We start from the raw sequence: 23,919 nt of genomic DNA, 5'->3' as shown, positions 1-23,919 counted from the left end.
AAACCTGGTTAAGCGTCACTTCATAAGGCTGAACGTATCTTTGTCACGTTCTCCCAGTGAGCTTACAACCAGATCATGGACCTGCTCACCATGATCAAGGCTGAGTGTTGGTCGGGCTCGCATCCCATTCTCTTTGTCTCGCCAGTGAGATAATGAGCTTTAACATATGACAATAATTGTGGGGATCGCTGCTCCTCTTTTCAAAAAGTTGAGAGCCAAAGCTGAGAATCTTCTACTTCAAATAACAGGACTAGCAATTTCGAGCTAAGTAACTTTGCTAAATCTTTTTACTCCTTGGTACTAGAGAATCTTGATTTGCACAGACCAGCTCCTTGCATCGCCGGCCCGAAGAATGCAGAACTTACCCGAACTCCTTAACACAACTGACATCCCCTCTGTGGAGTAGCGGCTCCTCACAAAAATGGCTCACGAGTCCAGTCTATTCAACACACTGTCTTCCTTTGGCTTTCACTTTCTCGGTAGGAACTCTGGAGGAGCCGAAGAAGAAATAAATACCCCAACAAACCATTGTTTCCAAATTTTAAAGTTGTTCCCTTCAACATCCCAGGTCTAAAATCCGAAACTCTCTTTTCTAATGGGAACAAAATTAAAAAAATCCATTCAACTTCTGCCCCCTTCTGGCAGAGACCATCAAATATTTTCCCTCCTTTTAACTCCACATTGTCTCCCATCTCTTCCGGGATGGCTCTCAGGCGCCTCTAGGCCTTAAATGCCACAGAGGTTGGCTTCCAAAACTGAAAAAGCTACCCAGTCCCTTAAGGGCAAGAGACTCCAGGTACTTGGAGGGGTGCCCTCTATTCCCTCTGGCTATGTTCTTTAGAAACAGATGAGCCAGTGGGGCGCCTGGGTGTTCAATGTCTGCTCAGACCATGATCTCAGTTTGTGAGTTGGAGCCCCACATTAAGCTCCGTGCTGATAGCTCAGAGCCTGGAGCCTGCTTCAGATTCTGTGACTCCCTCTCTCTCTGACCCTCCCCTGCTCACACTGTCTCTCTCTCTCTCTCCTAGAAATAAATAAAACATTAAAAAATTAAAAAAAAAAAAACAGATGGGCCAGTTCCTATTAATGATGTATACTTAATCAGACTGGGCTAGAGATTTGTGTTTTAGTTATATCTGAAAGGCTTCGGGTCATACTATGGTGAGATTCTCTAGGAATTGCTTACTTTCAAGATAAACTGCTCCATACGTAGGATGGCCATATAATTCAACATCCAATCCTAGAAGTTTGAGAAAAAGAAAAGCTACTAAAAATCCTAGCAGGAAAACAGGGGTAAACCATAATTGCCCCAGGCAAACTGGGACCTGTGGCAAACTCCATCGGTAGCTAGCCTTTAATGGTGCGCCAAGCTCTCATTGTCTTACTCTCTGCTTTCTCTGTCTTTGCCAACTCAGTTCAAGTGACACATCCTTGAGATATCTTTAAAGGCTGTTTCTTCTCATTATTCATCTTTCTTGGGGTTCTTTAAGCCAGAATCTGATTTTTTTTTTTTTAACCTCAGCCTGTAGAAAGAGAGCAAGACTGCTTAGCTTAGAATCAGGGCTCTGTCTTTATTAGTAGAAAAGTCTTGGGTAAAGTACTTAACCTTTCTGTGGTGGTTTCCTCATTTGTAAAGGAGGTATTAATAATAACAGCACTTACTTCATAGGGTCTCATGAGGATTAGTTCATACATGCAAAGCACTCGGAACACCACCTAGCCTATTTAAGTGCTCGGTAAAGTTACTACTTCCTCTAAAAATGTTCTTTTTTCTTCCAAGGTCAAGTTACCAGAACGGTAAAAATATTTGCATTTCCAAAGGCAAGTTTGTATGTTACTCTGGCCTCATCTATTTCTTCAAATTCTGATATTTTGAGGAGGAAGATTTTTTGCTTCAACAGTACCCTGGGTGAAAAGAGAAGTCACCTTAAGTTCCCATTTATGCTCCCAGTACTTGCTGCATTATACAAGTTTCCACTTACTTTTCCTGGGTAGCTTTCTGGCTTTTACCTTACATGATATTTTCTGTTTCTGTCGGAGGCCCCAACTTTGACACAGAAGTCTTTCCCCAAATCTTGAAGCTAAAGGCGAAAATGTTTTTATAAAATAGACTTTCTAACTCATTGGACATCATCTAAAATGTGGATTTGGGACACACTCTGCATAAAATGGAATGGTAATATTTTTATCTTGAAGGTAGTCCAAATTATAATTTCAGAGAATGTTAGATCTCTGCCTCATGCATCAGCCAGCACTCAAAAGAGTAACCTGTAAACTATAGAGACCTTTATTAGTATTTCTTGAGGGCACAGAAATGTCATTAGAGTGAGGATTGATCTGCTTTTGATCTTAAGTGTAGAATGATGTTCTTTTAAACTTTTGTATTACTAGTTAATAAAATGTATGCAAAATGATATAATGACCCCTCATGTAACTACCACTTGATTTATGAAAACAGAACATTAGCACTATCTGTAAGTTCCCCCATATGGCCCATCTCTATCCCTTCGCTCAGAGCTTCCAGTTCAAATTTTGTGTTTAAAATAATATTCAGGCTTTTATTTGTAGTTCAACCATATGTTGATCTCCCTAGACATTGATAGTTTTTGTAATTTATACAAATGGAATATTATGTGCCATCTCCTGTGATTTGCTTGATATCCTACAGCATTATTTTCCTAAGATTCATCCATGATATCACATAGCTGTAATTCACTCATTTTAACCACTCTATAAAGTTCTATTGAATGACTACCCACACACACAAAAATTGACCAATTTTACCATTGATATATTTAGGTTGATCCCCGCTTCATCTGCCATTAAATGTGTTATGAACATTTTACACGTACATCCTAACTAACAACGTTCAAGAATTGTTCTAGGATACTTTCTCAGGAAGTGCTTGCTGTGAAGCTCGCACATCTTCAAGTTTTAGTACTAGATGCCAACTGTTTTCCAAAGTGGTTGTGCTAATTTACACTACCAGTGAGTGTGCAAGTGTTCTCCGGTGGCTCCACATTCTTGCCGACACTCGCAATTGTGGTATTTAAAAGTTTTTGCCAATCGAATGCATGACACAGCATCTTTGTGGTCTTACTTTCTGTGTTCCTCATTATCAGTGAGTTTAGCATCTTTTTCAGACTCTTGATTTCCTTTCCTGTTCAGCATCTGGATAAGCCTTTGGTCTTTCCTTCTTTTACACGGTCTCTTTCGTACAGCTTTTCCACCTGGTTTGGATCAGTGGTTCTCAACTGGAGAATTTGCTCCTTTGGGAACATTTTGTAATCTCTGGAGACATTTTGGATGGTCATAGGTGGGTAGTGGCGAGCTACTGGCATCTAGTAGGGAGATGCCAGAGATGCTGCTAACACATCCTACAGTGCATTAGACAGCCCTCAAAGCAGAGAAGTTTCTGCCCTCAACATATTAAGTGTCAAGGCTTGGAAATTTTGTTCTGCATACCAACATGTTATTGGTTATATGTGTTAGTTATTTTCTCCCAGTTTGTGGATATTTTATGGGAACTTTTGATGAAGAGAAATTCTTAATTTTAACAAGTTACCAAGTGTTATATTATGGATTGTATTTTTGTATCTGATTTAAGGTCCCCTATCCTCAAAGTATATTCTCCAATTGAGTGTTTAAAATTTTAATTTTGTTTTTTACATTTCAGTCTTGAATCTACCGAAAACTAGCTTCTATTTATGATGTAAAGAAAGAGTCCAAAATTAATTTTTTATTGGGGTGTCTGGGTGGCTCAGTCGGCTAAGTGTCCGACTTCGGCTCAGGTCATGATCTCACGGTTTGTGGGTTCAAGCCCCACGTTGGGCTCTGTGCTGACAGCTAGCTCAGAGCCTGGAGCCTGTTTCAGATTCTGTGTCTCCCTCTCTCTCTGACCCTCCCCTGCTCACGCTGTGTCTCTCTCTCTCAAAAATAAATAAAACATTAATAAAAAATAAAAAAACAAAATTAATTTTTTATATGGAGAACTAGTTGTCTGAGGACCATTTATTAAAATGGCGTCCATCTGACGCCCCCTGGTCTACAATGCTGGTTTGTGAAAAATCAAGATTGAGAAGTGGACTTATTTCGAGTTCTTTATTTTATTATCATCCCTCAATCTGGAGGCTAAAGTTATTTTCACCTTCTTATAAGAGGAAAATTGAATCCCGCGAGTTAAAGGTTTTCATGACTTCTGAAGAAGACAGATTTTAAGAGGTTTGTTTTAGAGGTTTTTGTTTTTGTTTTTTAGTGTTTGTTTTCTGAGAAAAAGAAGGAAACGCGAGGTTGTTATTTTGAATACCAAGGCCACATACCTTGAAAATGGAACTGAACTCATTCACTTTCCTGAAAGGGCAACTCCCCACAAACTACATTTGCCTACAGTACACATTTCGGGAAGGCCAGAAACTCCTTTCTCAAGTAGCCAAGGAGAGCCTTGTCTGAGACACTTTCAGAACCCCTTGTACTTCATCTCATTATTTCATCTAGGGGTCACAACAGAAATATCCACACTCTTCCCAAAACAGTGGGAAAGGCCATTTTCCTAACTGCTAGGAAGCCGGCCTGTAAGGACACTTCTGACTGTTCCTGGAAAGGAATCCATCGCTCACAGAACAGTCACACCTGTCACTCAGCCTGAGCCTTCAGCTCTCAGTTCCAGCTGCTCTGGAGCCAGTGGCCAAGACTATTTACAGAGTGAAGCAGAGAAGAAATAGAAGTATGCTCTTCCTTCTTTCCCCTTTTTCCTTTTCCTAACACGTTCCCTTCATTCTCATTTATCCAACCTAAGCGCCACACGAGTATTCAGCAACACTGAAGTGGGATCATTTTATTACAATACAAACTATAGTTTGGGTTTGAGGTGAGTCGCCAGCAGAAATATAAATCCACTGACACAGAACAAGTAACTATGCGTGGGGGCAAGAAGTTTTCAGGGCAAGAAAAAAAACTCAATGTCTTCAGGAAAATCTTCTGAAAGCCATTATTCCCCTTCTAAATATGTCAATTACTTGCTACTGCTCCTTATTTTTTTTCCCTGAACACTCTTGAAATGATTATCAATGAATAATGGAATTATTCGGGAGCCTTCATGTGTGGGTTTCAAGGAGGAATAAGAAGGGATTTTCTGTGGTGACAGTACATGTTCCATGATGTCCATTTTTGATACTTGATCACCGTGAAACTTGCCAACTGATGGCCAAGCACTGACGCAAACGCTTCATGAAATACTCTGTTTGGTCAGGGTGTCTCTAGCCAACTACCGTGTCCAACACCAGGTGGTAGTTAAACCCAAGGAGGCGAAGAGGATTTATCAGATTCAGAGCCCTCAAAGGGATTTTATCGAATTTATTAGATCTGGAGATCTGTTTAGATCCACACAGCAGAAAGAGGCTCAATCGAAACTCAGGGGCCTATTATTTACCAAATGGCCTAGATCCACTTTTTTTTTTTTTTTTCCAGAAATAGGAGGAGAGGAGGTGCCTGGTAGTTTTTCAAGGAAATGTTCATGAGTAAGTTACAGGTTTTCCACCCCGTTTACTCTCATTAAACAAGCAACTTCCTAAAATGAATGTGTAAAGATCAAACAAGAGTTGTTGCGGAGACATGGTAAAGACGCACAGAAAGAGAGCCTTCTGGTAATTCAGAAGTATGCGGTGCTGTAAATAAACCACACTGAGAAATCAACTTGTTTTGCACGGACTCCTGGGTTGAGGCCGTGAGAACACAGGTTTTGAACTCATGGAGGGGGAGGGGGGGAGACAAAGTCATAACCATAAAAAGTCCTGAAACCACCAGACACACACGCACGCACACACACACACAGTCGGCCTGTCACACGTGGAAGACACTGATCACTCTGCCAGTTTACCTGCCAAGGAAGGGGGAGCCTCTGTGTCTCCGGGTGGAAGGCAGCAGCGGGCCCGGCCGGCCCCCGGGGGTCGCCAGGTCTCCGGGAGCCGCTCCTGTTCTGCACCTGTTCCCTCCTGCCACAAGCTGGGCCGCCTGCAGACTAGAAAGGCCTGCAGGTGAAACATCACAATCACATGGACAACGCCAGGAGCTCCGGAAAGGCCACCATCCACACCAGGTTCACACCCAAGATGCCGCCAGAGGCCCAGACCAGGAAAATGGCCTAACCGTACCCCTAAAAACAGGCTCCTCCACACAGATTTGGGACAGCCCAAAGCGTGCCAACTGGATGGTCGTGAAAACACGTGAATACATGTGAAACATGGTTAGTAGTTAAGATCCCCACCAAACTGCTGAAAATGCAATTTCGGGGAGGGGGAGGGGGACACTTTTGTTCTTAAGACGCCGTCAGGAGCAACTAGCTCGAGCTTAACCAAATAGGGCAGGATTGCGGTCTGAACTCCAGAAAAACCGCCAGGGCGACAGCGCGGCCATGTCGCCCCCCACGCCCGGGGGTGTGCGGGCGCGGCGCTGGGCAGCCGGGATGAGGGCGTCTGGAACGTCTGGGTCGCCCGGGCCAGACCGGGGCGCTCAGCCTCCGCCTCCCCTTGCAGACGACCGGTGACCCCTCCGGCGCCCGGACTTCCCAGCGGCTGCACTGCCAGGTGGGAAACCGTCCAGAGCGCGAGCCCCACACGGCCTCCCGAGGCGGAGAGCACCTTGAACTCTTCCGCGAGCAGGCCTGGGCGGGCATCGAGTCCTCCGGGCCGCGTCCGCGCTCCCCGAAACCATTCCTCGGGCGCCAGCAGCCCGGGAACGCAAGCGCCCGGGACGGCGCCGCCTGACCGTTAGTCGCAGGCGGGGCCGGGGTCACGTGACCCGCACCAGGTCAGAGAGCGGCGTGCGCGGGAGCACGCAGAGCGGCTCGGCCCCGGGCCGCGCGCCGTGCGCGCGCGCGCAGGCCTGGGGGCGGGGCGTGTGGGACGAGCCTCCCGCGCGCTCCGGGGCGGAGGCGGGGCCCGAGCGGGGTGGAGGGCGGGGCGGGGTGGAGGGCGGGGCGGGGCGGGGCGGGGCATGGCCACCTCCTCCTCCTCCGCCTCCTCCGGCGAGGCTGGGCTGGCGGCGGCGGCGGGAGCCGGATGACCCGCGGAGGGGCGCCTCGGCCATGACTGCGGAGCTGCAGCAGGACGACGCGGCCGGCGCGGCGGACCGGCGCGGCTCGGTGGGCCCCGCGGCGGCGAGCGGGGGCCGGGGGCGGCTCGGGGTCCCGGGAGGGGAGGGGGCTGCGGGGCGCGGGCCCGGGCGGGCCTGCGGGGCTGCGGGGCTGCGGGCGCGGGGCGGGAGGGGGCTCCGGAGGGGCGCTGGGGCTGGCCGGGCCGGGGAAGGGGCTGCAGTCTTTGCAGGGCTCGGGTCGCAGGGCTCGGGGACGCCCTTCGAGTTCGGGGCGAGCCCAAGCTGGGAGGGGAGTGGGCATAAAGGGCAGGACGTGGGGTTGTGTGCACCAGGGATTTTGGGGAGGAGCGCTCTTGGGCCCTGACCTGGGGGAGAAACTTCCGAAGGTGGCAGCTTAGGTGGGGTTTGCTGTTTGTTTTCGTTTTTGAGTCCCTTTCATGGCAGTACTGTTTTGAAGTGTCTCAAGCAGACCGAGCTGATCTGTCTTAAAGGAGGGATTTATGAACACCTTGTAAAAGACCAGGGGTCCTGGTTACCACTCCCTCCCTCCCTTCCCTCACCCCCGCCACCCTCGCCTTTTTTTTTTTTTTTTAATAAACTGAGAGTAACCTCAGTTTATAAAATCTCAGTTTATAAAATCTAAAGTGCATTCATCTTTAGATTTTTAATGAGGGAGGAGGAACAGCGCGAAGAATACAAGGTATGCTCATAAATGCCTTCCTATTCCTGTTATCGAAGAAGACTGAAATCAACACAGGGATTTCTGGGCTAAGTTGGGGAGAGTGGAACACTGGTTTGGGGAAAGTCAAAAGGCTGATACTGCCCGTGAGAAGAAACTTGGGAAGTAGGCAATTTGAGAATGTCTTCTAAGGTTACTCTGGAATGTTATAACCGCACTACCTCCTCACCCCTCAACTACTGGGCTTTTTCGAGACAGAATGGGAAACGCGTGCCAAGTATGCAAATACGAGTTCGGAAATGAGGAATTTCATAAACATTTATGATACAAAGCTGTCAGATACCTCCACGTGGGAGGCCTTTTATGGCTCTTTATTCAGTTCCTGTGCACAGGAGACCAGGCGTGTAGAAGTGAACACTTTTCTCTTTTAAACTACGGTAGTAAGAGTTCCCTCCGGGTCCTGGGCTCCGAAATGAAAGTAATGTGGATGGTATTTCATGTGCTTATTTCTAATGGGGATGCTATTGTTAGGTGTTCACAAATGCCCATTGGAATCTGAGTCAGGATTTTCTCTGGTTTCACAGATCGTTTCTATTTGTTTTTAGGACAGTGACTTCAAAACAGGTGGGAAACATCGTCGTTTTGAGACGGTTGTGTTGATTTTAGCGAAGAGGCTATTTTAAGGGAGAGTAAGTCATACTTAAATTTGTTGGGGACCATGTGCCTGTTAATCAACGGCATCTTCATTTATCTCTGCCGCAGTGACCAGGATCAGCACTCTGCAAGTTTGTGGGTGAGGTGTTTGATGAGCACTTGTATGTAAGTCATAGCTATTTTTGGAAAACTTGGAACTCCGCTTGGCTGTGGCTGGCCGGGGTAGTGCCCTGACGCCTGGCCATCTGCAGAGTGATGACATTCAGTGTTCTTCCCAGTGATTCGCCCCATACAGACAGATGATAAGCTTGGAATGCTCGATAGTGTTTGCCCTTTTTGTTTTTGCTAAGGGAACTGCTTGAAATTGAAGGAATCCTATACAGGGAAAGTACCTTTCACCTCTCAGAGGAAAGGTTTTAATAGCTTCCTCCTCTTGATGTGTTTCATGTTAGAATGGTTCTATTTTGGATTCTCTGAAGCATTCTGCATTTCCCTTAAAGGGTTGTTAATTGTTCTAGTTGGGAACAGCTATCCTGTCCTGACACTCAGAAGCTATTTAAAACCTAGAATGCTTCCCTTCCCTTATTGATCAGTTGTGCATGGGACAGACAGAACCCTTCATAGCCTCCCAAGAATTTTAGTGAGAAAAATGTAGGACTCTTGAAATATGTTCTCAGTATGTACTGGAGTCTGAAAGAGAATACTTTGTGATATTACTGAATACCCCAGACTGCAGACTGATACTCGAGTATCTATAGAGATTACTTATAGGCAGGTTTCTGTATTTTTTTCTTTCTTTTTTAAATTTTTAAAAAATGTTTATTTTTAAGAGAGAGAAGCGTGAGCATGGGAGGGGCAGAGAGAGAGGGAGACACAGAATCTGAAGCAGGCTCCAGGCTCCAAGCTGTCACCGCAGAGGCTGATGCGGGGCTCAAACCCACGAACCATGAGATCGTGACCTGAGCTAAAGTCGGACACTTAACTGACTGAGCCACCCAGGTGCCCCCAACAGGTTTCTGTGTTTTAATCACTTCTCAACTTGGATAAAAACCAGCAGCAAAACTTACTGTTGTCGTGGAATAAACAACTTGAAGTCAGGTTGGTTCTTATATACCTGTCATCCTTGGAGGCTGTACTAGAATTCATCACGTGTTCTTGTTGCTAACTGGAGCCCTATGAAAACCTGCCAGTTTCTGTGAAAATGTAATGTGCTTTCTGCTTCCTCTTGATTTATGGGGTTTTTATTTGCATTTACCATGTGTAATTAGTTGTGATATTTTGGAACATCAGTCAGTGAGTGTTTGGTTGGCTTTCCCAACTTTTGTGTTTTTTTCTTTTTGTTTTTTTGAGAGAGAGAGAAGCCGGGGGGTGGGGGGACAGAGGATCTGAAGCGGGCTCTGCACTGAAAGCAGCGAGCTCCATATGGGGCTGGAACTCACCAACCATGTGATCATACCCTGAGCTGAAGTCAGGTGCTCAGTTGACTGGCTTTCCCAACTTTAATGCTTCTTCAGCTATAATTTCCGTTCACAGGATGAGTACAATATTTATAAAAAGCATTGACAAGTAGTGGCTCAGCAGGCTAGATTTTCCCATGTGTTACATTTCATTGAAGAAATTTAAACAGTAGCCAAGTGAAGCAGATGTTTCTTAAGGAAAATAATGATGCCAGTAATAGTAGTAGCTAACACTAATTGAGCATGTGCTATGTGCCAGACCCTGTGCTCAGAACTTAACATCAAGGGGCACCTGGTGGCTCAGTTGGATAAGCTTTCAACTCAAGTCATGGTCTTGTGGTCTGTGAGTTCGAGCCCCGCATTAGGCTCTGTGCTGACAGCTTGGAGCCTCAAGTCTGCTTCACATTTAGTGTCTCCCTCTCTCTCTGTCCCTCCCCCACTCATACTCTGTCTCTCTCTCTCTCTCTCTGTCTCGAAAATAAACACTGAAAAAAATTTTTGAAAAAAAGAACTTAACATCGAGTATCTCAGTACTTAATGTCAACTCCATGAAATTTTCATATCAGAAGGCTTATACTTGTCAGATAATTTGCCCAAGATCACCCACCTAATAAATGATACAGCCAGGATTGAACACAGCAGTTTTGAGTCTAACAGCCCAAAATACCTTTGATCCTACTTCTTAGTCAATGGACCTGTTGTCTTGGGTCAGAACCTTACTTTTACCCTCCAGAACTCTCCTGATGTTTTAAACTTTGAATCTTCCCTGCATTCTTTCTAAATATATAACCTTCTTAAAAGGTTTTTAAAAATGTTTTATTTATTTCTGAGAGGGAGAGAGAGAGACAGCGTGAGCAGTGGAGGAGCAGAGAGAGAAGGAGATACAGAATCTGAAACAGGCATCAGGCTCTGAGCTAGTTGTCAGCACAGAGCCCGACGCGGGGCTCGCCAGCAGCATCTGCATCACCTAGCAGTTCGTTGGAAATGTAGACACTTGGGTGTGTTAGAGCCGGCTTGTACTGCCTCTCCAAGCCCAATATGTGTATCTCTTCCCAGCTCTGTGTTCAGTGACCTCATCGTGGTGGCTTGAAATTGTCATGGTGGGAGTATTTATACCAAGGAAATCAACAGGCTCCACAAATCAACATACCGCTGTTTGGACCTCCACCCTAGACCTGTTGAATCACTTTGCCCTTTGACATCATCCCTGGGTGATAACTTTGGGAAGCTATGCCCTGCTGCGCAGAATTCCCACTTTGCTTGCTTGCTTTCTCTCTCTCTCTTTCTTTCATTTATTTATTTATTTTTGAGAGAGAGCAAGAGAGAGAGAATCCCAAGCAGGCTTGATCCCGCAAGCCATGAGATTGTGACCTGAGCTGAAAGCAAGAGTTGGACACTTAACCAACTGAGCCACCCAGGGAAAATGGGAAAATTCCCATTTTCCATTCACTTATGCACGAGTGTCCCCAGTCCTCCAACAAAATAGCAACAAAATTGCCTTCTGCCCTGGCCAGCTGTTTGCCTTGTTCAGCACCTTCCTTTTGTTTACTTTTTGAACTGAGTTTCTAAATCCACCTGTTTCTTTTCTAAAGTGTTTTGTCTTTTACATTGTACTTCCAGCTCACTGTGGAAACCTTGGGAAACGCCCCCTCCCACCCCGACCCCTTCGGCAAGACCAGCCCCCAGACCAAGGCAGATTAGTTCCCAGATTGCCCATAATTGCAGTGGTAACATCGGCAAGAACCCAGTTAGGAGGTGGCTGTGGGGACCAGTCTAGGGTCCAGTAATAAGAGGGCTGATTGCCCAGAGGCCCGCAGACAGGCTGACCAGGCAGCAGAAAGTTGGATTGTAGGGCAATGACTGTTAATGTGATCAGCATTCCCCAGGCCACCCAATGAGAGCCTTGCCAATAGTAAGCTGTTTGTCACTTGGGAATGAAATGGGTCTCTCGGAGGTGACTGATGAGTAACCACCTTCTTGTGAAATCTGCAGCCTTCAAGAAGTAATTCTTTTTGCCATTCTCCTTGCTTGTTCAAGTACCAACTCGAATCCCCTTCTCATGTTTTTGTGTGTGATGATTCCTCATTGCCACTTTTTGGTTGCTATTTATTTGGCATTTGATGCTACTTAATATCATTTGTTGTTTGGGTTTTTTTTCCTAAAAACTTCCAGTGTATATATTTTTTGATCATTTGCCACAGTCTTATCACAGACTAAAGTATTATAGTTTGCCTTCACTTCCGAACTGGCTACATTGTTTTACAACTTTCTTAGGAAAATGAGGCCTGGAAACAATGTTTGAATTTATCTAATACACATAGCCTTCTTCATCTTACAAATGCAGGAATGGTCTGGTGCGCCTGGATGGCTCGGTTGGTTGAATGTCTGACTTCGGCTCAGGGCATGATCTCATGGTTCTTGAGTTCAAGCCCCGCGTCAGGCTGTGTGTGGACAGGACAGCTCAGAGCCTGGAGCCTGCTTTGGATTTTGTGTCTCCCTCTCTCTCTGCCCCTCCTGCACTCATTCTCTCTCTCTCAAAACTAAATATTAAAATTTTTTTTTAAAAGACAAAAACCAATAAAAGGCCAATGCAGTAATGGGTCTCAGGAATTAACTTAGAGTTGATTTCAATAGTCGAAGTCAGAACCCTGGCCTCAGGCTTCCGTTCAGTGACCAGGTATTACCCTCAATGCTCCAGCTGCCTTACTTCTAGAACGTTCTCTCTCAGAAATCTGGGACCTGTTTCATTTTTGGTTCTTCTACCCTTTTCTTCTCTTGTACGGGCTAACCTGTTAGCTTTCTTGGTTGTTACTTTCCTTTTATTAACTGCTTCCAAATCTGCATTTGTAATCCCGACTTGCAGATGACTTCTACCCCCCTATTTGCAAATGCTAGTTCAACAGTTCTTGCTTATCAGCATCCTTGGCTATGACCATTTGCTGCAGAGCCACTTTTGCCACAGGTGCACGAGACATGGGACTATATACTTGTAATAATAGCATCCGCCATATGCCAGTTACGGCCCTAAGCATTTTTGGGTACATTTTGTATATTTAAAAAAACTCTGCAAGGTGTGATTATTATGTCTCATTACTGATGAGGACAACCAGACTCAGATCTTGATATAGCTTAAAAGGGCCTAATAGGAGATTTCCAGCCGAAGTCTGTTTGGCTCTACATTGCAGATGAGAAATGTTGACTCATTCAGGATTAAATTCTAAGTGGCAGAGCTGGGACTTCAAGCCATTCAGCTTTCTGCCTGGAACGCATGCCTTTCTCAAACCAAACTTTTCAACTACCACTTGATAACGCATCAAGTGCTTTAGTGCGGATTCTCATCCAACCCATAGAGCAACCTTACGAAGTAAAATTAGCATGAGGAGGAAACAGAATTTGCAAAGCGGTACTGCTGGTAAGCGATCAAACCAAAACCAAAGCACAAGTCATTTTCTCCCGACCTCTGGATGAGTTTCATTGGGCAGGTAGGCCACAATATTTTCCATTTCTATTTTTTTCTACGTGTTTTCGTTGTACTAACACATCCTGGATGCAGTACTTCATCTGACGGTCACATCAGTGCCATTAAAGCTCATGGTACTTTATTTTCTGGATATGGAAGGTGATACCCTGGGAAGCTGAGATTTACCCGGAGGCTAATATGTGATGGAATCTGGGCTGTGTAGCACTGTCCCCACCGTCTAGGCTTTCTCCATGAAAAGGGAGGTGAAAATACCAGACATACAAAACCCAGTTAAAGATCTGCATGAGTAGATGCGGGCAGCATGCCACATGATAGCTTGATGGTCATCTTATTTATTTATTTTGAGAGAGAGAGTGAAAGAGAGAACAAGCTGGGGAGGGGTAAAGAGGATCTGAAGCAGGTTCCACTGACAACAGAGAGCCCAATGTGAGGTGCGAACTCATGAACCATGAGATCATGACCTGAGCGGAAGTCCGGCATTTAACCGACTGAGCCACCCAGGCACCTGCCAATGGTCATTTTAAACTTGCGTTATCCTAAATCAATACTTGCTTTCTCTAGAACTCTTGTCCACATTAGTATTTTCCTGCTGTCCTTTTTCTCTTTTGGTGTGTGTATATGTGCGAGCACACATCTTTCTTGATTTTATTCAATTGAGGTGAAATTCACATAATATAAAATTAACTCTTATAAGTTCATTTATTTTGAGAGAGAGCGAGAGTGAGAGCATGTATATGCACAAGTGGGAGAAGGGACAGAAGGAGAGAGAGGGAGAGAATCTTAAGCAGTCTCCACGTTCAGCGCAGAGCCTGATGCGGGGCTTGGTCTCAAGACTGTGAGAGCATGACCTGAGCCCAGATCAGTGACCTTTAGTCTATATTCACAATATTGTGCAGCCACCACCTTTGTGTAGCTATAAAAACATTTTCAAAACCACAAAAGAAAATCCATATCCACTAAGCAGTTACTCCCTATTCCCTCCTTTGCCCAGGCCCCTGGCAACACGGATGTGCTTTCTGTCTCTCCGTTTACTTATTTTGGAAATTCCGTATCAGTGGAATCCTACAATATGGGACCTTTTGTGTCTGGCTTCTTTTACTTGGTGTAATGTTTTTGCGTTTCAGCCAAATTGTAGCATGTATCTGTACCTCGTTCATTTTAGTGACTGAGTAGTATTCCACTCGTTGAATCTACTACATTTCATCCATTTTTCCATTGGTGGACAATTGAATTGTATCTACCATTTGGCTTTTATGAATAGTGCTACTGTGAACATTCGTGTACATTTTTGGGTACCTGTTTCTAATTGTTTGGGGTATATTCCTCAAAGTAGAATTGCCGGGTCATATGGCAGTTCTGTCTTTAACTTTTTGGGGAACTGCCTAACTGTTTTCCACAGCACGTGCGCCATTTTACCCCCAACTTCCAGCAGTGCATAAGGGTTTTAATTTCTCCACCTCCATCCTCTCCAAACACTTGTTATTTCCCATTTTTGCTTTGTTTTGTTTTATAATGTCCCTCCTCATGTGTGTGAAGTGGTCTCTCATTATAATTTTGATTTGCATTTTCCTAGTGGCTAATGTTGAGCCTCTTTTCATATGCTTATTTTCCATTTATGTAGCTTCTCTGGAGAAATGTCTGTTCAAGTCCTTTGCCCATTTTTGAACTGCATTTGTTTGTGTTTGGTTGTTTGAACCAAAAGAGTTGTAATATATCTGGACACTAGACCTTTATCAGATTGATGATTTGGAAATGCTTTCTCCCCTGCCATAGGTTGTCACTTCATTTTCCTGATAATGTTTTTTTGATGCACAGAAGTTTTTAATCTTGGTGAAGCCCTGCTTACCTATTTGTCTTTTCCTGTTGTTCGTGCTCTTGGTGCCATTGCCAAATCCAAGATTGTGAAGATTTACTTCTACATTTTAAGACTGACTTCTATATTTTGTCGTTTTATCTCCTCTATTTAAGATACTGATCCATTTTGAGTTTGTTTCTGTGCGTGGTGGAGGTAGGGGTTCAACTTGATTCTTTTGCACGTGAATGTCTACTTGTCTCAGCATCATTTTTTGAAGAGACTAATTTTGTCCCATCGAATGGTCTTGGCGCCTTAGTCAGAGATTAATCGACCATAGAGGTATAGATTTCTTCTGGCCATGTGTAGCCACATGGATGGACCTTGAGGGTGTTATGCTGAGCGAAATAAGTCAGGCAGAGAAGGACAAATATCATATGTTTGCACGTATAGGGGGATTAGGAGGAACTTAATGGAGGACCATGGGGGAGAAGAAGGGGGGAAATGGTGGGGGAAAGGGAGAGAGGCAAACCATGAGAGACTCCGGAATGCTGAGAAACAAACTGAGGACTGATGGATGTGGGGGGGAGGGGGGAGATGGGCATGGAGGAAGGCACTTGTGGGGATGAGCACTGGGTGTTATATGGAAACCAATTTGACAATAAACTATTTGTAAAAAAAAAAAAAAAAAAAAAAAAAGAGGTATAGATTCTTTAAGTTCCCAAGTCTGATTCATTGAGCTGTATGCTGGTCCTTTCCCATATTACACTGGCATGATTCCTGTAGCTTTTTAATAGCTTTTGAAGTCCAGAAGTGTGAGTCCTCCAACTTTGTTCTTTTCCCATATTGTTTTGGCTGGCTGTTCAGGGCCCACTGAAATTCCCTGTGAATTTGAGGATCAGCTTTTCTATTTTTGCAAAAATGGCCCTTGGAATTTTGACAGAGGCTGCATTGAATTTATAGGTCACTTTGGGTAATATTGCCATCTTAACAATATGAAGTCCTTTGAGATGGTTTACTTTGTGTGTCAGCCTGCCTGGGCCATGAGGTACCCAGACATTTGGTCAAATGTTACTCTAGGTATGTCTGTGGGGGTGCTTCTGAATAAGATTAACATTTGAGATGTAGATGGAGCAAAGCAGATTCCTCTCCCTAAAGTCTGTGGGCCTCATCCAAGCACTTGAAAACCCAGATGGAACAGACTGAGTATGAGGGAATGTCACCTACCTGACTGTTCGGCTGGGCCTTTGGTCTCCTGCCCTCACACTGGAACTTCCATTGTCAGCTCTCCAGTTCTCTGGCTTTCTCTGGGTTTGCAACTTGTCAACTGAAATCTGGGGACTTATCAGCCTCCCTAATTGCAAGCGCCAGTTCCTTATAAAAAGTTACTTATCACCCACCTCCCCAACAGCAAGCTAGGAATACAGCATTCATTTAGACACACACACACACACACACACCCTGTTCTTTCTTTCCCTGGAGAACCCTAACTAATCCAGTCTTTCAGTCCATCAACCTAAATGTCTTTCCATGTATTTACATTTTCTTTAACTTTTTTTTTTACAGTGTTTTACACTTTTCAGAGTACAAGCCTATCACCTGTTTGGCTAAATTTGTTCCTAGGTATTTTGGTTTTTTGGATATTATAAATGGACTTAAAAATATATTTATTTTTGGAAGAGTGCAAGTGGGGGAGAGGCAGAGAGAGAGGGAGCAGAGGATCTGAAGCAAGCGGGCCGACAGCAGCTAGTCCGATGCTGGGCTCAAACTCACGAACCGGAAGATCACCACCTGAGCCAAAGTTGGACCCTCAGCTGCCTGAGCCACCCAGGTGCCTCTATAATTATATTTTTAATTTCCTTTTCAGATTGTTCATTGCTGCTGTATAGAAATAGTTGATTTTCATGTGTTGACCTTGTAGCAACTTCGCTGAATTTGTTTGTCAGCAAACAAGCTGATGTAGCTTCTTTGGGGTTTTATGTATCCTGTCATTTGTGAACAGAGAGAGTCTTACTTTTTCCTTTCCAACTTGGATGCCTTTTAGTTTACTTGCCTAATTGCTCTGGCCAGAACTTGCAGTGTGATGTTGAATGGCACTGGTGAAGGTGGGCATCCTTGTCCTGTCCCCGGTCTTAGGGGGATGGCTTTCAGTCTTTCACCATCGTGTATGATGTTAGCTGTGAGGTTTTGTTTTTGCTTTTTAATAAAGGCCCTTTTTGTCATGTTGAGGAAATTCCCTTCTATTCCCAGTTTTCTGGTTGTTTTTATCATGAAAAGGTGATGAATTTCGTCAAATGCTTTTTCAACATTAGTCAAGAGAATCGTGTGTTTTCCCCGTCGTTCTATCAGCGCGGTGTATCATATTGGTTGCGTTTCTCGCTCGTCTCCTTGTCTGTCATGGTCAACGGTGTTCTCTCAGGCGCCCATTTTCAAGTGTTTGACTAAAGCTCCATGTCTCCACTCTTCGAGATGCTCACTGTGTATCCCACCGTCTCTGTTTTCCTACCGGCATCCTTCCTGACCCATCCCGCCTGTTCCTTCCATAGCTTCCTAACTCATAGTTAAGCTTTCTTTTCGTAGCCTCATCTCACCTTGAAATAACTGTTCGCCTGTGCTAGATTAGTCTCCTTAAAGTACCTTTATTTCCCTCCTGTTTCTTCCTGCCGATGGACCTGTTTTCCAGTGTTCATCAGATGAAGCCCCAACTCATGTGGACGCCGAGAACCCTTCCTCATCCAGCGCCACACTGGCTCTCAAGTCCCTGTTGCTTATCGCAAATAGAAACCGCACACAGAGTCCTTCCTAATAATAACTTCTAATTCCACAGTTAGATTTCTAAAACTGGAAGCATGTAAATTTGATTTCGTCTGTCTTTGCCCTTATCTTCTTAGTTTCTCCGTTGACCGTAGCAATGGATTGCTAAACATGGCATTTCCTTTAATTTGTGAAGATGCATTCCATGTGTCCTTATCGTAATAGCTTCCTGGCCTCATTTCTTGTACTTGGTTGGGGGCATGTATTCAAAGAAATGAAAACGCCTCATCTTAACGTGTTGTACACTATGAAAGAAGCAAGTTGCAGGACATGACGTCCAGTATGAAAATATATATTCACATGCATCAGCCATTTCTGGAGAGATATTGGGAACTATTAATAGTGGTGACTCCTGGGAAACGGGACTGAGATGGAAAGAAGGGAGAAATTCCTTTCTGCTTTGTGCCCTTTCCTACTATTGGGATTTCTCTGCACATTTGAAAAAAAGAGGTGAAAAAAATGGAAAGTAAGTAATGATTAGTTCCTTCCTGGCTTTTAATTCCAGTTTAACCCCCCTCCGTGCCACATGAGAGTGGCTACATTTTAAAAGCGTTTGATGCTTTTTAAAAACCATGGGCCAGTGGATGAACTGAAATTGTCCTTTTCACCACGGGCCTACTTTATGCATCATTGAAGTAAGGTGTGAAGTAGTCTGTTTCAGGGAGTTTAGTTTTATTCACTAAAAAGGATAGGGAGTCCTGTCCTTACGACCAGTTATGAGCAAATTGGAGTCATTGGAAAAAACATGGACTTGTTGCTGGAAGAACTGAGAAGGCACCAGGGCTTTTGTGAGCAGGTCCTTGTTTTGCGGAAGGCGGGAGGGCCAGCGGCCGACTCTGGATGCATCTAAGACCCTGCTCTCCAGACTGGATTTCTGGAGTTGCTGCTAAATATTGGCTTTGATTCCTACGGCTATACTTTTGCTTTCCTTGGGTACTTCAGTTTCATTTTATTTATTTTTATTTTCAAAGTTTATTTATTTTGAAAGAGAGACGGACAGACAGACACAGTGCGAGTGGGAGAGGGGTAGAGAGAGGGAGAGAGAAGATCTCAAGCGAGCTCCAAGCCACCCACGCAGAGCTCCGTGCAGGTTTCAAACTCCCGAACCTTGAGATCGTGACCGTGAGCTGAAATCAAGAGTCGGACTGAGCCACACAGGCACCCCTTAAGTTTCATTTTAAAATTGGGAAAGCAGGTCTTTAATTTGGCAGAGGACTTTACTAGGCACACTTACGAAGGACTTTGGTAGTTTTTTGGAGGAAGAGAACATTTCCCAGTTATAGACTTAGCTTCAAATTTAGAAGTGTCTTTGGAAGACTAGACAGTTGAGATTAGGAAATGGTATTTCAGAATAATAGCATCCCTGTTTGAGGGAATGGAATAATCTAGAAAGCTCCTTATCATGATACTAATCTGGGTGTTTTATATTTTATTAAAAAATTTTTTTGAATGTTTATTTTTGAGAGAGACAGAGTGTGGGCAGGGGAGGGACAGAGAGAGGGAGACACAGAACCCAAAGCAGACTCCAGGCTCTGAGCTGTCAGCACAGAACCCTATATGGGGCTCAGACTCACAAACCATGAGATCATGACCTGACCTGAAGTTGACGCTTAACCAACTGAGCCATCTGGACACCCCTAAACTCGGTGTTTTTTTAAAAGATAAAACTCCTTATTATTGACTTCACAAATTTGCCTCATCTGATCAAAGAGCGTTTGAATTTAGTGGCAGTTAAGGTTTATTATAAAAAACTCCATAGCTTAATGTTTTTACTATGTGAATAGTCCTGTTCATCGCTTATTGTGAGATGAATTACTGTCTTTGCTTTAAGAGAATGTCAGTCCTGAGAAGTGGCCTGGATTGCACCAAAATCACTGAGTAGCTGAGGTCAGAAAGCTTGAGTTTCTTCTTCCTAGAGATTTGTGTGTACCTGTCTTTCTTCACTGCCTCTGGGCAGGAAAAGAGAGTACATTTTGTTTAATGAAAACAATGTGGATTTAGCTAAGGAAATGCAAACCTGTTGGCTCTTGCCACTTGTTTGACGTCTTTATGACTGGAGCACAGGCTTTGTCTTGTCTCCTGTTGGGTGTGGACTGTGTATATAGCCTCGTGGTTATGGCGAAGTTAATATTTAAATCAGCTCTTTCTGGAGTTCCTGGAAAAGCCGGGACTTGGTAATAGGGTAGGATCCTACTGAGCCTAGTGTCTGTTATTGTAAAACTAATACTTGATACACAGCACTTCCTAGGATTTGGGTTGGATTTAGCTAATCACAAGGGTTTAGCTAAACACTCACGAGACTGAGTCATATAGCCGTTATTTGTGGATGTCAGTAGCATGGCTTAGTCCTCGTGAAATTTGTTGTTCAGGTTTGTGATAGTTATCTTTGAGTTGCCTTTTTAATTCAAGACATTGGAGGACAGAATGAGTTTTGTAAACCCTCGTTTCTCAATCTGCACAGTGAAGATAACGATTCCTACCTGTTAGGGCTGTTACAAGGATGCCATGTATGTGAGGCACTGAAGGTTCCAGACACAAAGAAGGTGTTGATGTGTTAGTCCCGGTTGTTACCAGCACTGTCCTTTGTGGAGTTCGAATTAGGTAGTATGTTGTAGGATTCTTGCCTTTATGGAGGCAGGAATTTCACACTGAAAACCATTAGAGAAGTGCGTGGTGACTAATACCAGGTAAAGGCCATTCATTCCCTTTCATTCACAAGCTCATTTGTTCCCTCAATACCGGCGATTCGAAAGGGTGGAAATAGTGTGGACTAGAGTTCTTGCGAACGGCCTTAAGGAGGAGGTGAGATGAATATATCCCATGGGGCGCCAGGGTGGCTCAGTTGGTGAAGCGTCCAGCTTCGGCTAAGGCCATGATCTCAGGGTTCTTGGGATCGAGCCCTGTGTTGGGATCAGCACGGACAGCGTGGAGCCTGCTTGGGATTCTTTTTCTCTCCCTCTCTCTCTGCCCCTCCCATCCTCATTCTCCTTTTTTCTCTCTCAAACATAAATAAATACACTTGCCAAACAAATGGACGATCATAGCCCTTGACTGTGGAATGGGCATTCCTGGAGATAATGGAAGTTTAACACTCGAAGGCATGAGAGAGGGTGCATTTGTGAGGTAAGAACGGAGATGGAGAAAATGGTGGGCAGCCTAAAGGTGGAAGCAGATAACGGTCTTTGAAGAGCAAGATCAGGAGTTTGGATTTGAATAAACATGTAAAGTGTTGTTCCTGGAGTGGTACAAAATGATTTTACATAGTTGTCATCTGTGCCTGGTAGCATTTTTCTGCGCTGACAGCACAGAGCCTGACGCGGGGCTTGAACCCACCAACCCTGAGATCATGACCTGAGTTGACACCCAGAGTCCGATGCTTAACCGAATGAGCCACCCAGGCACCCCTCCAGTAGCTTTTAAAAAGAGAAAACTAAGAGTTTATTTTCCTTTCCTCTTTGTATTATTCTGAGGGTATTAATGTCCACTGCTCATCTGTTACAAAGTGGAGAAAGGGGAGTGGGGCTTTAATCCACGGCCAAATAGAATGATTGGTGAATCATTTAATACTTGGGTACCGTATTTCACTGATTCACATTTATTTGGCATTCTGAGGTCTCTGAAATTGAGATGTTCCTTACATTTACTGCCTCCAAGAAGCAGGGGGGAGGTACTTGCAGTGTCTTCACACGTGTGGGCTCGGTCAGAGCCATTCCTGCTGTCTTGGCGGTTGAGTGTATGCACTGTTGGTGCCGCGTGGTTAGTTAACTTCTCAGTTTAAAAGATCACACAGCGGGAGCGCCAGCGTGGCTCAGTTGGCTAAGCATCCGACCTTGGCTCAGGTCATGATCTCATGATCTCATGGTTCACAAGTTCAAGCCCCACGTCAGCCTCTGTGCTGACAGCTCAGAGCCTGGAGGCTGCTTCAGATTCTGTGTCTCCCTCTCTCTCTCTGCCCTCCAGCTCGTGTGTGCGCATATGCACGGTCTCTCTCTCTCTCTCTCTGCCTCTTTCTTTCCCTCGAAAATAAACATTAAAAAAATTAAAAGATCACACTGTGATTCAGCATTTAAATTAAAAAAAAAAAACAAAAAAACCCTGAATGAAGAAAGGCATAGAAACAGAAGAGCAGAGTATAAATTTAATTTTATGGGAGGCAAAATATTTGTCACTGGAGGAAATGATTGCAGTTTCAAATTTTCTTGCAAAGCTGCAATCGAGTGTCTTATGGGACCTAAGAAAGGAAGCTACCCTAGGCATATTAGGTTTTGTTAGTGAGAAACATGCTAAAGAATTGCTTGTCACATGCCTGGCACTGCACCTGGGGCATCAGGGGGAAATGGCTCTATTTCTTGACATAAATAAGAAAGCTTAGAGCTGCAGGAAGCTGATGTGACCAGTTCACATGTTTCCTAGGACTGGCATGAAGGCACTGTGTCCTAGTTTATGTGGCAACTGTTTGTCTCCTTCGTGGTGCATAAAATAAGTGTGCTCTTTAGATTCAGTCAAAAATGGTATTTACCTCCAACACAGTACTTCCCTGGTTTACAACTGATTGTCTTATGAAATAGTCAAAGGTGTGGTTTCATAAGGCAGGAAAAGTAGTGATAGAAAACTCCTGAAGATGCGAGAAAGACTGAGGTCAAAATACAAGAATTAACCATCTGCATTGGTTTGCATTAAATAGGTACTCTTTTTTTTAAATGTTTATTCATTTTTGAGAGAGAGAGCAGATGAGAGAGAGAGAGAGAGAGAGAGAGAGAGAGAGGGAGCATAAGCAGGGGATGGGCACAGAGAGAAGGAGACAGAATCTGAGTCAGGCTCCAGGCTCCAGACCGTCAGCACAGAGCCCAATGTGGGGCTCGAACCCACGAACTGTGAGATCACATCCTGAGCTGAAGTCAGCCGGTCCATCATCAGCTGAGCCACCCAGGTGCCCCTGAAATAGGCATTCTTGCCTGTTGCCCTGTCTTCTCAGATATAGGCAGGCATAGAGTGCAGACTCTGGTGGCAGACAGCCTGGGGACAGACCTCAGCTGCAGCCCTTACTGCCGGTAACCTCGTGTTAGTGTGGGGACCTCCCTGTGCCCGTTATCCTAACACCTAGCACAGCTTTCTTAGTGGGGTGAAATTAGTCCATACGCATGGGGCATGTATACCAGCTCCTTTCCAAAAGTAAGCAGTGTATGTTAGCTATTATTGCTGACCGGCGCGATTTGCTGGGAATGCGGAGCGTCGGTTGGTCCACAGGGCACCTGGAGGTGAAGATGTGATCATCAACCCCATTGCTACCTTGCTGGTTCCAGTTTAGGGATGATAACGCCGCTCACTCCCCCCCCCCCCCCCACCGCCCCGCAACGCAGACGGTCCCTGACTTATGAGAGTTCGACTTGACATTGGTATAAGAGTGATACACATTCAGTAGAAACCATGCCTTGAATTGAGACTCTTGGTCTTTTCCTCAGGCTGGCACTGTGCGGTGTGCTCCTCTCTGGTGCTGCTGGCCAGGGGCGGTCAGCCATGCGACCCTGGGGGTCAGCGACCAATGCATTTACAACCCTTCTGCACCCGGACAGCTGTTCTGGTTTTCTTCACTTGCAGTACAATATTCAATACACTGCATGAGATACTCAACGCTTTCTAATAAAATGGGTTTTGTGTTGGAGGAATTTTTTCCCCACCGTGGGCTGACTTAAGTGCCCTGAGTGTATCCGGGGTAGGCTTAGGCTGAGCTGTGATGGGGGGGGGGGGGGGCGTGGGGTCTATTAAATACATTTTCCATTTACGGTGGCTTTGCTGGCATGTAACTCCGTCGTAACTTGAGGAAGGTCTGCATTATTCCAGCCTTGTTGGGGCACATCGATTGTGATGTTTTAGAAAATTGTGTATGATTGAGATGTATAGATTCACACACTTTTACACATAAAATAAAATGGAATTAGAATGATTTTGGGGG

General features: G+C 44.7%; 1 protein-coding gene and 1 long non-coding RNA gene across 6 annotated transcripts in view; one reads left to right on the top strand and one right to left on the bottom strand.

Annotated features, from left to right (window-relative positions):
- Positions 1–371: 371 nt before the first annotated feature.
- Positions 372–6,722, bottom strand: LOC120229858. 2 transcript variants are annotated; one of them, XR_005527859.1, is made up of 4 exons: positions 6,636–6,722; positions 5,876–6,026; positions 1,187–1,240; positions 372–488 (listed from the first exon to the last, which is right to left on the bottom strand). It is a non-coding gene; the product is annotated as an uncharacterized LOC120229858 (long non-coding RNA). The 2 variants fall into 2 exon arrangements; XR_005527858.1 differs by having other exon boundaries at positions 5,876–6,722.
- A 316-nt stretch (positions 6,723–7,038) lies between these two features.
- USP28 (ubiquitin specific peptidase 28) overlaps positions 7,039–23,919 on the top strand; it is a 63,175-nt gene continuing 46,294 nt past the window's right edge. For all 4 annotated transcript variants that reach the window (XM_039229210.1, XM_039229208.1, XM_039229207.1 and 1 more), the window contains exon 1: positions 7,039–7,138. In XM_039229210.1, coding sequence (XP_039085141.1) covers positions 7,082–7,138 — 57 coding nt within the window. In that variant the 5' untranslated portion in view covers positions 7,039–7,081. The remainder of the gene's footprint in view (positions 7,139–23,919) is intronic.

The sequence above is a fragment of the Hyaena hyaena genome, unplaced genomic scaffold (assembly GCF_003009895.1).
Source record: "Hyaena hyaena isolate Hyena2069 unplaced genomic scaffold, ASM300989v1 scaffold_36, whole genome shotgun sequence".
Taxonomy (NCBI): domain Eukaryota; kingdom Metazoa; phylum Chordata; class Mammalia; order Carnivora; family Hyaenidae; genus Hyaena; species Hyaena hyaena.
This window is presented reverse-complemented; position numbering and strand designations above follow the sequence as displayed.